At 34.2% G+C, this 19,686-nt stretch overlaps 1 protein-coding gene across 8 annotated transcripts in view; it reads right to left on the bottom strand.

Annotated features, from left to right (window-relative positions):
* Positions 1-19,686, bottom strand: part of Rad17 (Rad17 checkpoint clamp loader component) — a 404,427-nt gene that overhangs the window by 18,868 nt on the left and 365,873 nt on the right. For all 8 annotated transcript variants that reach the window (XM_090401715.1, XM_090401712.1, XM_090401709.1 and 5 more), the window contains one exon: positions 15,259-15,316. In XM_090401715.1, the coding sequence (XP_090257841.1) occupies positions 15,259-15,316 (58 nt within the window). The remainder of the gene's footprint in view (positions 1-15,258; positions 15,317-19,686) is intronic.

Below are 19,686 nucleotides of genomic sequence, written 5' to 3'. Positions count from 1 at the left end.
TATTCCAGTTATCAGTAATTAATTTGAAATACTGTAAAATGAAAAGCAGTGACAGAACAGTAACAGAAAGTTTTCATAAAGAATCAAGCCTCAAAGTAGAAAAAGTCAACAAAAACTTGAAATGTGCAAAGGCAGGTGGTGTAGATTCAGCTTTTTCTACCAGAAAAAGCTGAATTCATCTACATATCTACAATAAAGCTGAATGCAAGAATTACAGAGAAATTTCTGAATTAAATGTTCCAGAGATTTATGCAAGCAGACTTGAAAAGAGGCTGATAAAAATTGTGGAAGAGAAATCTGGAGAAAATCTATGAACTAATCAACAAGCTGAGTCCAGGCAAATACAGGTTGTCAAGATTAGATTTTCACTTGACACACAGTTAAGAAATCATGGGAAGATGACAAGGATCTATACTTTAGTTTTGTAGATCTAGAAAAGGCATATGACAAGGTGCTTAGAGAAAGGTTTTTAAAAATACTACAATTACATGGGGTAAATGTAACTTTATACAGAGCAATACATAAAGTTATAAGTCACCAGTTAGAATTGAAGGAAATACAGGAAGATGGTTTGGATGTAAAATCAGGTGTAAGACAGAGATACACATTATCCTCATCTTATTCATAATCTATATGGTTTGCATTATGAAAGAAAGTGCCATTAAAGCTGATATTAATGTCACTTTCTTTCATAATGCAAGAAAGAAAGTGGCATTAAAGCTTATATTAGAAATGGCGATATCAAACTTAGCATTTTGATTTATGCAGATGATACTGTACTCCTAAACACATCCAGTGCAAGTCTCAAGGATTCTTTAACAGTTGAAACAAATTTGGCATGAAGATGAGCAATAAAAAGACCAAAGCTATGAAAATAACTAGGAACACGTAATATAAATATCAAAACAGAATAAACAGAGCTGATATGATGGGGAAATAACTGAATAAATTCACATGAAATAAGAGAAAAATTACCCACAGCACTAAACTAGCAGTACACAAGACAGTGTTCAAACCAGTTTCAAGTTATGGATCTGAGAGTTGGGTTAGAAATAAAGCACTGGATCAAATTTTCCATCACAGATGCCTATTCAGTCCTCTCATTTTTCTCAGAACCCTCATATCTGTGATCTCCACTCTTAGTTCAACTGTTTTCTTTCTAACTCAGCTCTCAGAGCCACAGTTAAAACTGTAAAAACATACAAGCAGAGATACCTCCATTTTGGTAAAACCGGCCTTTCTGACCACGCACTCCAAACATACCACAGAATTGATTGGAAAAATACCAAGTCCCTACACCGCACCAAAACCTGGTTTGAGAGAAAATTTAAAGAGTCATGTGAAATGCTCAAACACAACCCAAATCTCAACAAAAATGATGGCCTAACCATTTCAAGAATGTGGAAGACCCATCTACAACCTGTATAACAACCTAAACTAGCCATAGAAAAATTCCACTACAAGAAGACAACCTGGTGAATGTAACATTCAACAGCAACTGAAAGAAATCATATTATAACAATCAGAACTATCCAGAAGAATATTAATACATGAGGACTTTAGCAGTTTATTGTAGTTGTATTTTTATATATATATATATATATATTTTTTTTTTTTTAAATTTAATTTAATTTAATTTATTTTTTATTTAATCACTAGAGGTCAGGCTAGGGAAAAGGATTAACTAACTACATAGATTTAGTTTACCGGTATACAGGGCATGAGCATGTAGCTTGGTTCTGTATACACTTGTATTCTTCCGATGATGACCTTGATACAGGGGTTGAAACGTCAAGTTTTATTTTATTAGTAATTAATAAAATAATCTGTTCAACATGTGTGTTTTTGTGTCCCTAAATTTACAAATATGAGTGCTGATCGCCGTGTAACCTTAAAAGAAAGGGATAAGAAAGTTATGATTCCTTTTTATAAGGCTTGATACTGCCACATTTAGATTAATGTGCTCAGGTTTGATCTGCTGAGTTTCTTGGTGATGAGGAAGGACGTGGTGGAAAGAATCCTGAGGTGAGTGACTAAGATGATAAGTTGTCTGGGGAATAAGCACTATGATGATAGATTGAGGACCTGTGGGTTGCAAAATACAGACAAAATGTTTCAGCACTTGGATAGCAGGGGAAGAATAAGTGTTTATCCCTGGAAATTAAGTAAAAGTGTGGTTGACAATGGTATGAGGGACTAACTTTTGCATAGAGAGAGTTGTGAATGAGTGGAATACATGTTAGAGGTTTAATGGAATATTAACAGCACTGAGAAAGGATTAAAACTAATTTTAATACTTCCAATATTTCGTCTCTGTCACAGAGACATCTTCGGGGATTACAAAAACTTTTTGTAACAACACACACACAAATACAATACAAAGTGAAACTAAAGTCCTATCTAGGTGGTGCGCCCTCTATGGGCATTTGATACATCCCACAGAATCTCCTGGAAAAAAACTACCATGCTCCACCATAGTAAATTCAAAAAAGAAAGACTATTCTTTGAATCTGCATCTGCACTCAGGAATCAACCTAATTTAAACAAATACGGTTGCATTAAACTTCCCAAAATTTGAGAAACTTTAATTATCAGAGATCCCTCTTTACATCCCAGGCCACCTGTAAATGCCCATAGAGGGCGCACCATCTAGATAGGACTTTAGTTTCACTTGGTATTGTATTTGTGTGTGTGTTGTTACAAAAAGTTTTTGTAATCCCCGAAGACGTCTCTGTGACAGAGACGAAATATTGGAAGTATTAAAATTAGTTTTAATCCTTTCTCAGTGCTATTAATATTCCATTAAACCTCTAACATGAATTCTTCACAGCACTTAAGTCAACACATGTGTAATGAGTAGAATAGGATGCCAAAAGACACACACATGCTGAGTGTTTTTTTGATCAATACATTTAAGACTTGTAATGAGTCTTTCTGGATTTGATGGAGTGCAATAATAGCAATATGTTCTCCCTACAAGATGAAAGTGATGTTTTCAGTGTTTCTTCCTGCCAATTTTCACAGTCTGCCTTTCCTATTAAATTTATTACAGTAATTATTCAATTTAGTTAAGGAATACTGCACACTTGTACTGGATTTATTTAACCGTATAACATCATTTGCATAAATGAACAGCACTGAATATCTACAATTCTGATATCAAGCCTAATGCATAATATTTCCTATATCATTCATCATTATCTGTATGGATCACATTATGAAGAAAAGTGCATCAGATTGTCACTTTCTATATCTCTTTCAATTCCAACTTGAAACTTGATATAACGTCCAATTTACCTCATATAATTGTAGCAAATCGAACAATTTTTCTCTTGGCACCCTGTTATGTTTTTTTTTTGTTTATTTTTCCCAGATCTACAAAACTTAAATACAGATGCTTGTTATATTTTGATGATGACAGACTGAGCTGTCCATCTTAAAGTGACAATCTGATCCTAACAGAACCCATCTTGTAATCCAGTTTTACTTTTACTTCAAGAATTTTTCTTAGCCTCTTCTCAAGTATGTTAGTGTAAATTACCTGGAATGCTTAGTAGAGAAATTCCCTGTAATTCCTACATTGTTTTATAACCCCTTCTTATAGATATGAACTACGAGAGCTTTACTCCATTCATCTGGAATTTGATCTTCTGACAATGCCTGTGGAATTATGCAGCGCAATAACTGCAAAACTTATAGCTCCATATTTAACCAGATATTTAATGATATTTAATCACAAATTTCAGCATTTCTGGTTAAATATCATACACTCCATATGTCTTTTAACTTCTGAAGTTTTTGATAGTTTTTTCTATCTCAAGTGCTGATACTCCTACTGATACTGATACTCCTCATTGCATTCCTCTTGACTATATTTTACTTGTTCTGTTTCATTTCATAAAGTAATTGCTCCAGACATCCAGAATTTCTTTACATGCCATTTTTTATATCACGTTTATCATCTTTAATTCATTTTACCACACTTTTATATAAGATTCTTCAAAAGCTTCAAGAACACACGGCTACACTCCTGATATTTATCTTCTATATTCTTACTAAAGCCTTTTCATTATTTTTGATTAGTTACTTTACTTTCATATGCTTCTTTGCTTTCTTACATTTTTCTATGTACTAATTCAGAACACATGCTGATTTACTTGCTATGGATTTTAAATACGTTTTCTTTTTTCCAACTTCGAGTTCCTCTTTGGGGTTTTGATTTTTCTATCCTTTCAGACAACTTAACCATACACCTCTCTGACCGAACTAAAGTTTCATAATATTTGTATATTGAGTCTGCAGTTTGTGGTCAGCTTCTTGACTTCAGTTCTTTTTAAAAACTTTTTTCCACACTTAATATGATATTCAATTTTCTCCTGCTCAAATCTACATGGAGGTCATTTCCTATTTCTTGAAAATAAATCTCAACTCTCAAAAAAAGGAAAATTAATGAATGCCCTCTAAGCATGCCATATCTTGCCAACTTTGTTATTAGAAATGCTAACAAACAATTATATTAGGATTTTCTTTATATATAAGTTTATAACACTCACAGCAAAAAGTGTGCATGCATGTGTGTGTAGATTTGTATTGTGATGGTGTATAACAAGAGATAGGAAGGAGTCATAACATTATATATTATTATCAGACCTCCATGGTGTCAATGACTCATCAGAGGAGTCCTCCATTACACACACCTCATCATACTGTGACTTAAATGCATTTACTATCTCCACACTTCCAGGCAATGCATTCCAACTGCCCATGACTCTCCAATCAGAAAACCTACTCCTCACTCCTTTTGCTCTTCCAGAGATGGCTTCTTGTTCTCCACCTGTCTCCACCCATTCTATGAAAAATCTGATCCAATATAGACTGCAATTTGCATTATCTCAATCTGCTTCCATGTTCTACATTCCAGAGAATATAAACTACTTTAGTCAATCATCTCTGCACCCTTTCCAACATCTCTTCATTCTTTTGAAAACTTAGTGATCAAATCTGTGCATGTACTACTGATCACACTGCACATGCAGTAATCCATGTGCAGTGTGATCAAAGCTTTTATATATGGAATCATAACATCCTTACTATTACAGCTCATTATGGCAATGATGCAGAGAACATTGCCATAATGAACTGTGCTGTCCTCATTATTTTAGCAAATTGTCCCTAAAATTTCAAGTTCTTACCCATCAACACTCCCACCAATCTGCATTCCACCTATGCTTCACAAACCTAAAACTTAGCTAAGTTGAACTGGTAGCTCCATTCATTCACCCATTCAGAAAGTCGATTCAACTGCACTTACAAGGCTACAATATCCATTCTACTCTTCATACTGCTTCCCAAATTTGCACCACCTGCAAATAATTGTACATCACCATTCAAGCCCTTCTGATATCATTTACATACAAAATAAACAGCAACAGCCCCAAAACATACCCCTGGGACATACTACTAGTGACTTTCCTCTTCCAAATATCACTACTCCATATATAACTTGCTGATAACTATCAAACAGCCAATCTCCAATCTAGTGCACTAATCTACTATCCAACCCCCATCTGTTTCAGTTTAATTACCAGCTTGTCATGTCACAATCTAGCAAAGACTTCAGCAAAATTTAAATATACCACTGTATATAGGCATCCCCTTTGTCCAATGCAGTTGTCACCTTGTTATAGTAAATAAGTAGAATGCTAAAACATGATCTTCCTTTAGCAAACCCATGTTGTCCAAAGAGAATGTTGCTGTCATCAACCTAATTCTGAATACTCATCACAACTCCAGACAAACAGATTGGCCTGTAATTGGAATCTTATTATCTCTTTATGAAGTAGCACAATTTTGCTCTGTTTTCACTCCTTAAGAACTGGGGAAAATCTAAGACTCATGCTAAGAAAGTAAGTTAAAACTGTTGTGAACTCAACTGGAACATTCCCTCAAGACATACAGTGATATACCATTACTTCAGCTTCACTGAAATCAAGTTTACTCAATTCCTCATATACCTCTTGCTCACTCACCATTAGTGGCTCCTCCTCCTCCTCCTCCCTCCACACTGCTCTTAAGTACTGCTTTATTTTACTTTCATGAGGATGAAATACCTTTATGAACTGTTCATTTAACAACTCTATTATATCCTCCCCAGTCTTCATTCTCTCCATCCAGAATCACCCTTCAATAATCACTTTTTTTTCTACTGGCCTCATTAGCTAACTACTGTTCATATTGCACTTTTACTACCCTTACCAAGTGAGTCACCTCTCTTACTTGCTCTTTGTACTCCATGTGCAACCAACCGTTACAACCACTCAATTTTATGCTGCCTCCTTAATGTCACTTTCTTCAAAATTATATGCTTCACCTCTTCATTCATCCATTTCACACACCCATCTTATTTGACCTCTTGACCTTTGGAGTACATTCTGCCAGACAGTTGCTGAACAGGTCACAAGAAGCATTGATCTCCTCTCCTTCCAATTCTTCATTCCATGATATAGCTGCAAGCTGTCTCCTAAGTTTGTCATAATCACCAGCCTTATAGTTCCACATATATCCTTTTCTCACAGAAGTGATTACTTGGGTGGTGGCCAACCAATTTGCCTATACATTTCTTTTTCAATGTCCTCCACATCAGTCCTCTACAACAACACCCAACTAGATATTTCATTTTGTTCACCTCCATCGCACACTATACGGCTTCAAAACTACTGCTATTGTTTGTTCCTTTCATCTCCACTCCAACTAAGGTGGAGATGAAAGGAACAAACCTCTCTGAAACTATCAACAATACTTCTCATTCCCTCCTGTCCTGCATATATCCTCACAAAAAATATCATATCCATCCATCTCCATTACTGGCAGAATGTCATTCTCATTTCATCATGTGTTATTCCAACAATTTTTGGTGAATATACTCTATTAATGTTATAATTTTATCCCCTTTATTTTGAATATCTCTGGTATTCAAAATAAAGGGAATAAAATTTACAAAAACGTTTTTGTAAAAAGTTTTTGTAGAAAAAATTTCCCTTATTTTGAATACCTCTGGTATTCAAAATAAGGGAATAAATGTTTACAAAATTCATTTGTAAACATTTATACTAGCTTACTTCTGGTTCTATAACAAGCCTCACCAATCCCACTCCTCATCCACTCTTCTCACATAGTGTCTCCCTGACTCTACCCCTTTCCCTGTATATCTTGTGTTCCTTCTCTTTCATTCTCTTCATTCATATCACTCACCTCCTCCTCTACTTACCTGCTCTTCCATTTCCATGTCACCTTTACCACCTCTTGCTTCCTAAGTCTTCCATTCACTTCAGTTATTGCTCTCTCTCTCTCTCTCTTGCAGCAAATTTCTCCAGCTGACTCACACCAAATACATTTAAATGTAGCCTCTCTCTTTTATACAGCTCCATCTGTACCTCAAATTCATTCCACATATTCACAAAATGAATTCCTTTCTCTTCACACAACTCTGCTAGTATCCCATTCATAATCCTTACTTGCCATTTCAACTCGTAACTATTATAATTGGTGACTCCCTTTCCTACCACACTGTTATCTTTTACTCTCTTTAGCAACCTCTTGATGTCATCCATCACATATGTAAAAGAAATTCTCTTATTTTTCAAAATGCTAACATTATTTCTCACATTTGATTTTCTAATACAATCTATGGTACATGAATTTGTATGAGATATTAACCAGTACAATCTACTAATGAATTTTCATTCTTTCTTGAAGACAATGAAACAGTTTCCAAAGCATATGAAGCAGTGACCACAAATTTCCTCTGAAACCTGCAAGCATCAGCCCAAGGACTTTGTAGAAGAATTTCTTGCAAACGAGTCATGGAATATAAATATCATTAAAAATCTATTTCACTTTATTTCTAGATCTATCTATATCTATCTATCTATATATACACATACAGCACTCTAACACAACAGTCGAACCAAAGCGCTTTATTGGAAAATCCTGCATCATCCCACCAAACACTATTTCAATGGGACCTACCATATTGCACAAGAGCCACCAAACCCGATGCAGATATTCAGTGGAGAATGTGGCATAATGCATTACTCACTTCAACTATATTACAAAAATTTAACCTGGATGTCTCAGATAACTGCCTGTTCTGATACCGATCAGGAACAGTCTGGCATATCTACTTAGAATGCCAGACTACACCCAATTAATACGTTTGTCTCAGGAAATGGCAAATTAATTTGCAGTAGTCTTCACAGAAGAGGAGTATTTCAATCTCGTCCATGCAGAGCCAAACAACTATTCATTCTGTAACTACCTCTTCATCACTGCAAAAGCAGTAATATACAGCTTCTATCTCAGACATACAAATGAGACAGCACAACAGCTTCACAGAGAGAGGCAGCTGGCCAATTCCTTGCAGCCTTCAAACAAAAGGTGAGGAGTCAGATCTTACATGAGCATCACGACCACCACCACAGGCAGAACAACACCTTAGATCTTTTCCACCAAGACTGAAATCCACGGAATCAACTCCTGGCTGAGCAGGGTGAATGCATCATAGTCCACTTTCCAGCATAGAAGTGACATAATTCCCCCCCCTTTCCCAAAGAAAGGGGGAAGATTTTTTTAAATTTTATTATTATTTTTTAACAGTGTGAATAATGATCATTTGTTACTCTCATGTAAATAGATAATATTGCCCTATAGTAAGTATTATGTTCTTATACAGTACCATGTCAGAATAACTAATAATGCCATAAAAAATGTAATTCACCTTACAACAACTGATATTCCTATGTAACATATCTCAACAAAGAATGAGCATGTAACCTCTCTGCTTGACTGCAGAGAATCAAAAACTGGTTAATCCTGCACATAAGATTGTTATGTTTTTTTTAAAAAAAAAAAATCTATCTATCTATATCTATATATATATATATATATATACTGTCAACAAACTTGTCAGCATCCATAATTCTATAATGAAGATATAATCAAAATAGAAAATTAATACCAGGGCAAGTGAAATCCTGGTGTGTTGGCTGCTAGCCATATTAGTATAGGACAGTGGTGTTCAACCTTTTTTACTATGCAAGCTACTTTTCTATAAAAAGTTATTCAGTGATCCACTCTCTTATATATAAGTTATTCGGCAATCTACTCTCTTATATAGATCACGTTCCCCCAACCTGATATCTGACTACGCACAAAAAAAAACAACTAAAAAAAATACACAACTAAAAACTTTATTTGCGTATTTAAAAATTTATTTATCACTTTTAATTATTTTAATACAACAAAAAAAACAAACAAATATATTGGAATAAAATATTTATTTCTCTATTTTGGAAAACCAAAGTTAGAAAAAACAACAGATTGATTACAAACTCACAAGTTACAGGAAATGCTGGTTGATTAAAAAAATAAAAAAGTTGATGTGAAATTTGGCATTGTTTGGACCTCGCAATATTTTCATAGTTAAGTTGATATGAAGAATTGGCCAATCGGAGACAATCATCCAAATGATCATTTGTAATTTGGTTTCTTAATTGATTTTTTATGACAGTCATATTTGAAAAAGCGGATTCCGATAAGTACGTCGATTCGAAACAAGACAGAATTTTTCGGCAATATCAGTTAATATTGGGAATTTTTCATGTGCATACTTCCAAATGACTTCATTTGGAAGTATGCACATGATTTTATTGATTATTGTTTATTGATTTTAAATGTAAACTATTCTGAACGTTTATTATCTCAAGTTCTACTTCAGCTTGGTTTATATCAAACAGCCCACTCATTTTATTTGAAATTTCTGTGATGTTCAAGTTTTCTTGAAATGGATTACTGATAAAAGATACAATCATTTCAGTTTTATTAAATTCTTTAAATCTTGAATTTATTTCTTCCTCAACTAATTATATTTCACGAATAAATTCTTTTAAATCATAGCGAAGTATTTCTTGATTTTGTTCAAAAAATTTTAATAAATATGGGAGATGTCTAAATTCGCGGTCATTTATATTTTTCTTTAATAAAAGTAAGTATTGTTGGAAAGTTTTTATTGAACTTAACATGTCAATTAAATTTTTATCTCTACCTTGTAACTCTAAATTTAAATTACTTAATTTCGTACAGAAATCTACTAAAATGGTAAGTGTAACAACCATCTTTTATCACTCAATTGTGGATAAATATCTCTTTTTTCTTCTTCTCTTCCTTCTAAGACGGGTTGAGTCTTCTCTTGAGCAGGATCTTCCAATCTTCTCTATTCCTTGCTGTTCGAAAAAGTTAATTATATGTTCTGCATCCCGAGATGTTCTTTATTAATTTCAGCCAGGTAATTTTTGGTCTTCCAGGTCTTCTTTTTTCGGTTGGAAAAGTATTGATTAGGATGTTAGGAAGTCTGTCTGTGTCCATGCATACAGTGTGTCCAAACCATCTCAGTTGTTGTTTTCTAATTTTTTCTCTTATTGTCTTTTTATACAATTATTTTTCTTAAGCATTTCATTTCAAATGCCAGCAGTTTTTTCTCCTCTCTTTTTTTAGCTGTCCACGCTTCTGCTCCATAGATGACTGTTGGTATAATTATTGCTTCATATAATTTGATTTTGGCTTGTTTAGATATCTTGTTTGTTTTCCAGATTTTCTGTAATTTTCCCATGGTGGTCCATCCTATCGCTATTCTGTGTTTGATTGTTTTAAGTTCATCTATTGTTTCTGTTAGTTTTGATCCAAGGTATATGAAGTTGTCTACTTGTTCAATTTGTTCTCCGTTTAGGGTGGCTGCGATGGTAGTTCTGTTCCTCCCTATTTTCATCACTTTTGTCTTTTGTATATTTATTGTCATGTCATATGTTTTACAGGTTTCGTTTAGCTTGTTGATCAACTTTTGTAGTTCATTTGGGGTTCTTGCAAGAAGGACGAGATCATCTGCATATTTAATATTATTTATGTTTAAACCGTTGACATTGATTCCAGGCTCATTGTCTATTGCTTTCTTTACAATTTCTTCTAGATATATGTTGAATAGGCATGGGGATAATGGGCATCCTTGCATTACTCCTTTTTGGATCTCTATGGGTTCTGTTGTGAGTGTGTCCTTTTTAATTATTGCATTTGTCTTAGAGTAATATTTTATCAGAAACTGTATTATATATTTGTCTATTGCTTTTTCTAGTAGAATTTTGAGAAGGATTTCTCTGTTGATGCTATCGAAAGCTTGTTTAAGTCCACAAAACAACAATATAGCTTTATGGTCTTCCCAGCTGAGCTCTGCTAGTTGGTGCAATGTGAAAATTTGGTCTATTGTTGAATAGTTTCCTCGGAAACCAGCTTGTTCTATGCCTATCATTTCTTCATAGGTGTTTTTTAATCTATTTTGCATAATTCTTATGAATATTTTATAAGTGTGAAGGAGTAAATTGATTGGTCTGTAATTTCTGCAGTCTCTTTTGTCTCCTTTCTTGTATATTGGGATGATCTTTCCAGTTCTCCAGTCATCTGGGATCTCTCCTGTTTGTAGTATTTTATTGAATAGGGTTGTTAAATATTCGATTGATATGCTGCCTCCATATGACCACAGTTCAGTAGGGATAGTATCAATGCCTGGTGCTTTATTGTTTTTCATCTGTTTTATTGCGTATCTAACTTCTTCTTGTAAAATTTTTGGGTGATCATTATTTTCTTCTATTGTTGTTTACTAATTTTTTCTATTATTGTCTTTTTATACAATAGTTCTTGTCTGACTGTGATGTTTGTTTTCTTTTTTATCCAACTTGTTCTATTTATTTTTCTTAAGCATTTCATTTCAAATGCCAGCAGTTTTTTCTCCTCTCTTTTTTTAACTGTCCACGCTTGGTGGAAGATAGTCTTAAAATGGTTTGACCAGATTTTTCTTATATATTCGATATTCCCGGTTTCAGTCATCTTGTTGTTTATCATGGTTACTGCTTTTGCTGATAATTCCTTTGTAATTTCTCTTACAGTATCATGGAAGATTTTTAGGTTGTTTTGTTGGTATGCTTCTTGGCATTTCTTAGCTTTTTCTACTAACCATTTTTCTTTGTCTTCTTTGCATAGGTTATCAACTTTATTTTTTAGTGCTCCGTATTTTTCTCTATTCTCTTCATTGTTTTGTTGGTTTACAAGTATCTTGGCCTCTCTTTTCTCTTCTATGGTAGCTATGATTTCTTGGGTTATCCACTGTTTGTTTATTTTGGGTTTGGAACCTAGAGTGTCTTTTGCAATTGATAACACTGTTTCTTTTCCTTCTTCCCAGTATTTTCTGCTGTTCTGTAAGATGGAGGGTTTTAATTTCAAGCACATCTGTTCTAAAAATCGACTTCTGCTTGAGCTATCTTTTAGTTTTGATAGGTTGATGTTTTCTTCTTTTCTGATATTATTTTTCCTGTTGAATTTTATCTTCACTTTGGCAGTTAATATTTCGTGGTCAGTGTCAAAATCAAAACTTCTTAATGTTCGTACATTATTTACTGATCTTTTCCATTGTTTGTTTATGATGATATAGTCTATGCAGTTCTTTATATTACCATCTGGGGATGTCCATGTATATTTTTATTAGGGCGCTGATAGAACAATGTGTTTGTAATCATTAGATCGTTTGCTTTACAGAAGTGGAGTAATTGTTCTCCTCTGTCATTAAGCTCTCCGTATCCAAATTTCCCCATCACATCTTTTTTGTCTGCTGTGAACTGTCCTATTTTAGCATTAAAATCTCCCATCACCATCATGAGTTCTCTATTTTTGGGATTATCTATTTCCTGTTGTAGTTCTTCATAGAAATTTTCTATTTCTTCCTCTGAATGGTTACTGTCTGGTGCATATATTTGGATTATTTTAATTGTTTGACCTTTTTCTTTTGCTTGAAGTTTGGCTGTTATTATTCTAGAAGACACTGGGTTTATTTCAATTACTGAGTGTGTAAGTTTCTTTTCAATTAGTAATGCAACTCCTTCTCTGTGTATGTTATCTTTTCTTCCTGAGAAATACAGTCTTCCTTCTGGTAAATCCATGAATCCATCTCCGCACCAACGTGTCTCTGATAAACCTAAAATACTCCATTTCAGTCTTTTTAAATTTTCCTGGACTAATTGTAATTTTCCAGGTCGGTATAGTGATCTTATGTTGAGGGTGGGTACATATTTCACATCCTGGGCTGACCACATTGCTGATTTCTCACCTACTCTATGCGGTCTTTGAGTAGGAGCGTCGGTTGTCCTGTACGCAGTAGCACTATCTCGGTTTGTAGACTTTCTCCTGCTCATGAAAGTTACTGGCATAATAATTAGCCAGCTTGCCATGCCTCTGCTACATCCTTTGGTCCACGGCTCTTTATTCTTTATTCAGAGCAACCCATTTGGGTTTCCCCCATCCGCCACTTGGAGGACGCGCCTGGTAGGAGTGTGGTCCCCTCCCAAGTCTCCTTTTTCATCAAGAAAATTTTTTATATCATTAATTAATACAAGAAATCTTTCTAAAAATTGACTTCTGCTGAGTCAGCGAACATTATTGTACAACAGAAGTTCCCTATCATCATCTGCCTGTAATTTAAATAACCGCCGTTGCAGGGCTTTTCCTCGAACAGAATTTACAATTTTAAATGTAATATCAAAAACTTCTTTTGTGTTTAATCTTTTACTACACAGTACTTGTTCGTGAATAATACAGTGGTACATTAAAAAATCTGGATATTTGTCATCGTTTTTACATAATGAAATGAAGTCTCATTTATTACTTATCACTGCAGGAGCACCATCAGTAGTAATAGACACAAGTTTAAAAAGTGGAAGTTTCTGTTGTTTCACAAATTCATCAAACGCTGAAAAAATGTCTCCTCCCCTAGTCCTTCCCAATAATGGTATAATTTTCAAAAGTTGTTCTTTACTTGAATAATCTTGAAATACCATGCGAATAAATACCATTAACTGAGCAATATCAGTGAAGTTGTTTGATTCATCAAATTGTAATGAAAATACAACACACTGGTGAATGTCTGACATTAACCTAGCCTGGAAACTTTTCTCTGGCAATTTGAAACCTTCTCTGCGGCCTAGAAGTAGCCTCTCTCTCTCTCTCTCTCTCTATCGACGTCTCGAACCGAGAAGCTCCTTTCTGGAAGCGGGAAACTCCTCTTTCAAGCAACATGGTTCCAGGCAGTTTCTCTGACGGCGACTCTGGACCGGGCGGCTTCCTCTCTGACAGCAATTCTGGAACCGGGAACCCTTCTGCTTGCTTCAGTCCCTTTTTATTAGGCCTCCTCTGAGACCTCGCATGAAGTTTGGCAACCCCCAAAGAATCGGTGTGAGTCTTTCATCTTAAGTTTCAAGTTTGGCACGACTTTTTTTCTCCTCCGCTTTCTTTTGATTATAAGTTGCTGGCCATCAGAAAGTTGTTTGAACTCTTTCTGACTGACTTCGGAGATGTTTACACTTAGAGCCTGCAAGCCTTTCTCATACATACAAGTTTCAATAACAGTCTTTCTAATGCAGCCATGTACAGCTTCGGCGACAAAAACATTGCTTTTGTTTTTAACACTCTAACATATTCTTGTTAAAGCAGTATATACAGTTGCTTCAAAAGAGTTATTTACAAAAACATCTAATACAAACTATACCGAGCAAACAAAGTTTATTTTTTTACAATATTCACATGGGACTTGACCTAATTAAAAAATCGATGCAATGTGCTTTGGAATATTTAATTTACAATCGAGTTTTTACACTTTGCTTATAATCGTATTCACTCAGCTCATTGTTTGACTTCCACTAATCCAAATTAATTCATTTACCCGGACTTATAAGACAATTACTGATTTGACAATTTTAGCGAAAAATAAATAAACAATAGCAATACACTTAAAGTGAATTAAAAGTAATACAAAATAATGATAAATAAAATATTATGTTTTCAGTTTTAATTAAATTAAGTAAGGAGGAATACACAAGAGATCGACCAAAAATTGCTCTGCGATCGACGGGTTGAACACCTATGGTATAGGATAACCTAGAAGTCAAACAGAAATGTAAATTATCAGTTGATAATTTTAGACTGGTTCTTCAGAAGTAATTGTCGCTCATTTTGATGAGTGACAGTTATCTTTTTTCAATTCAGCCTTAAAAATCTATAAGATCCACAGAATGTTGCACATGCTTCAATGCAAAGAAGTTTCATTAGGTATATAATACTGAATGACAAAAAAGGAATGTGGAGGTAAAATATAGCACTAAAACTCACTTGACATTATGTGGTTGTAATTTGAAGACTGCTAGTTGATTAAGAAGATGGCAGTGGTCTGCAAAAAACAACAACAATAAATTATTTGAATTGAATTTCATGCAAATACTTGCAGTGGGCACTACACAAATTATAATTAACATTGTAATCAAATTAAAATATTAATAAAAAAACTGAATAATATTGATCTGTCAGAATGAGAATTATATATATGATTGAAGAATTATATATATGATTGAAGAATTATATATATGATTGAAGAATTATATATATGATATATATATATATATCATATATATATATCATGCACTACTAAGTGAGTGGCTGATTTCAGCCAGACTGATCCAATTTATTTGTGTATCAAAATACTTATCAAAGTCTGAATAGATATGAATATCAGTTTATTAAAATACAATAATCACCAAAAAGAAAAACTAGAAAACTTGCAGCCAAACATTTTGTTTGGTTGGAATTACCAGCAAAGAATTAATGTTAAGAGGCCAATGTGTATGTGTGTGTGTGTCCATTAATTTTGTGTTCTTCAGCTGGCTGGCTGGCAGAATGAAAAACCTCAATTTCAGGCAGAAACTTTCACCCTTTGCATAGGAAACCAGCTAAACTACATTTGGTTAAAAAGTTACAGTTTCCATGCATCCCAAAAGGAACATGTTACTTTGTTCTTGCAAATGTACTTTGAAGAAGATGGAATTTTGCATCTAAGTAGGATTCAATGTGACTGATAAGAAAATCTGCAATTTTTGCAACAAGAATATCCAGTACATTTAGCAAGCAATATAAAGTTTATACACACATACAAGTTACAATTATGTAATAAATTAACAGATGAGACAGAATATACTTTACTCCACTTCTATTCAACATACATACTGATCAAATTATAATAATAATGAAAACAACAATAAAACAAGATATTCACAGTTAACAAGAAGTGAGCTTCTTGTTAACTGTGAATTCAAAAATCAGCTATTAAGCCAACAGTATAACTTAAAGATCTCAAAAAAAGAAAACAAAAATCATGTATTTGAAGGTAAAGATACCGTTAGAACAAAAAATGGTCATAGAAGATCAAATAATAGAAGTGATACAATTTAAGTCGCATGCTAAAATAAAGCAATTTTAGACAAATACAGCACAATTTAAGAACATTAACAAAACAAAAATAACAAAAAAGATCACAAACTGAGCTTATATTTTATGAATTAATGGACACTTCCAACCTATCATATAAAGATTAAAAATAAAGGTAAGTAAAATACAAGTAGCAGTAAGTAAAATACAAGTAGCTTATTTTTAACAACAATTCAAGGATATACAAAATTAGATCATATAAAACAAGATATCAGAAGAGAATGAAAAGAGCAAGATATATTGTTCAACTATTAAAACAGAAGAGGATAAATATTGGTTAATGGGGGTGGGGGGGGTGGAAGAACCAATGATGCAAAAACATGCAAATACCCAACTCCTTGATGGGAAAGAAGTTGCCCACATTTTTTTGAATTTTACAAAAAAACATTTTTTATTTATTTTTTTACCCTGAACTTGAAAATCAACCAAGATACTGTGGGATCGGTGTCAATGAGTTCTATTGTGCCATGATAAAAAATAAGATCTCCATTTACACTAATCTTCTATATTTGTGATTTTGAAGAAAGTTTAATTTGAAATAAAATAATCTGATGTTCCATTTTTTGAGCGTGGAGAAGAAAAGGGATCTGGGAATAGTGGCATACAGGAACCTGAGTTGAGAGGTCAAACTGCTAAAATTGAAAGGATATCCAATGGATTATGGCAATCATGAGGACCCTGACATGCAGAAGTAGTTATGGAACTAAAACTTCTTTTACTTCTACAAGTGTGTGTATTTCTAACACACATGCTCGTAGATGTAAAAGATAATAATAAGGATAACAAGGCACCCAGTCACACTTGGAGTTTCATACTTTATATCTCACATTTGCCATCTCTTAAAACATATCATAAATTTGCACATTTAGATTAATATTATTACAAAATAATGTTCCGATATGGGTCTCAAATTAATTTGAAAGTGGTCAGTCATGTCATTTTCAGCTATCGAGTAAACGAACTCTATAAATACTAGAACCACTCTATTTGACTACCAATGCACTGCGAAGTGATTTCATGCTACTGTGAAAACTTACATGAACTCTGATGTGTATTTGCAAACAGATAAATTATTAAAACAAGGGTAATTGAGGGATAGACAAGTGAAGTGCAGGGAACTATAACGGTATGATGATGTTTTCTTGAATTATTCTGGCTGTTTAGCCAATATAACTATTTTTAAATTCTTTTTATCCTTATTAGGGAATGCAGACTCAATGGATGAATGGTTTCATGCTTGTGTGTACTCCTAATAGGTTTTGTAGAATTTTCAAAATAGATTGTTCCATTTCACGTTTTCTTCAAAACCACAAAGTAGCAAGACACAGTATATGTGGAGTTTTATTATTTTTATTTTTTTTAAGTATTATTATCATTATTGCAAAGGCTACCAGTCTGCTTGTCTACCACATCTACTCTACCCACATAATTTTTCATAACTTTTCATGATCTGCAAATAACTGCATATCTTCAGTTATTTGTCCCAATATCATTAATGCACAAGTGAAACTACAGACTTTGAAATAAATAAAAAAAAAAATAAATAAACCAAAAAAATCCCCAAGATAACACCAAAATTTCTTCTAATAAAAAATACTTCCACATCCATTTCACTAACATTAAAAGCTTCAATACAAACATTAATGATATACACCACAACTTACAGACATCAAAACCTGATCTACTTTTCCTAACCGAATCCCAATTAGCATCCTCAATTATCCCAACTACATCTTGCATGACAACTACATCTGCAAAAAGGGAAGGTGTTTTCATAAAATCAGACCTTGCCAGAGGCAATCAAATCTGAAATACCTGCTTTTTGATCATATCTGGCTCAAGATCTCCTCATATTACTTTATAGCTGGTTCCCTTTCTCTCCTAACTCTGACAACCATGTTGCCTTTTTTTTGGCTATTTATCACTAAAAGTTGATTTTCTACAAACTAATTAGGGTGCTTTAATGTTTATTACACAAACTGCTTCTCATTTCCAACTCTGCAGATCAAGCTGGAAGGTAAGCTGAACCATTTACCATCAGGCGTGATCTATCACTCATGATTAACCTACAAACTGGAATACTAGACAATCCTCATCATTCTTCTAACACTCCAGACCATTTCTTAACTAGCTCTATCTCAAAACACACAATGAATGTCTGCTCTTCTCATGGAAACTATAACCACAATCTTATCCAAGTTTCCTTTAATACAGTTCGTTCTTCTTCTTCTTCCAGCCAGTCACAGCCTCATACTCTATGGCGCTACAATTGTGCCAACTGGGATAACCTCCAGAATTTTTATGCCTATCATCATTCTTCTGATCGAAATATCTCTACTGAATTAATAAACTGAAATAATACTCACCGGAATGAGAGTCTTCATTCCCCAATCCTGTGCAAACTTCCGATCCTTAGCCAAGCCCTGGTTCTTTAAAAAATGTGCCTCTGCAGTCCATGATAAAAATAAAAATGCAGCATATGCTCAATGGCTCAAATAAAAAAACTCAAACTTCTCATTTAACCTACACTAGAGTGTAAAAAGTTATTAACAATTTCAAAGCAGACTTTGTTAGAATGAGATGCAAGTTTATTACATTTACTTAACCGCAGTCAAGTCTTCTGGCCTCTTACTAAAGCTAATGGACATTCTGCAGACTTCTTCATATCAGTATTTTCCTTCAACTCTTGTTTAGACAATGAAGGCAAACCACCGCCTCTTGCATGTCCGCGCGGTTAGCCTAGTGGCTGTGCACTTCGCAACCATATGACTAGGGAAGGAGTGTCCCAGGTTTGATTCCCGTCAAAGATGTGAGGAATTTGAGGATCTTCCTCAGCCATAGCAAAGTTAGCCGGTCTTGGGCGCAGGCTGTAGGGTTTTTTCCACCAGTTTTTCTGGCGTTTTTCATCCCACAAGCAGGCAAACCGGCCCTGTGAACACACACGGATCTACAGCCATAAATACTTAACCCCCCATGAGGGGGCTCAACTCGCCCCCAATAGGGACAGGGGAGAAAAAGCGAGGAAACTCCATACGAATAAATAAATAAATAAACCTCCTGCATGACCACAAACTGCCCATTGTATTCCTCCTCTGATTCTTTGCCAGAAGGACATCAGGAAATCCTGATTAATCTTGATACTACACCCTCAGTCCAAAAAGAAACCTAACTTTTCAAAAATAGAAGAAACTAGTGGCGTTACCTGTTGTATCTTTTTGTTGTCGAAAGCGCCAACCTTCATTAGTGTTGTGTGAACTGTTTATGACATTTGTTTCATTA

This window comes from Typopeltis vanoorti, chromosome 12 (assembly GCF_054136105.1).
Source record: "Typopeltis vanoorti isolate ZY-2024b chromosome 12, IOZ_Tvanoo_1.0, whole genome shotgun sequence".
NCBI classification, from domain to species: domain Eukaryota; kingdom Metazoa; phylum Arthropoda; class Arachnida; order Uropygi; family Thelyphonidae; genus Typopeltis; species Typopeltis vanoorti.
The sequence above is the reverse complement of the archived record's forward strand: the minus strand, read 5'-3'. Positions and strand labels throughout refer to the sequence as shown.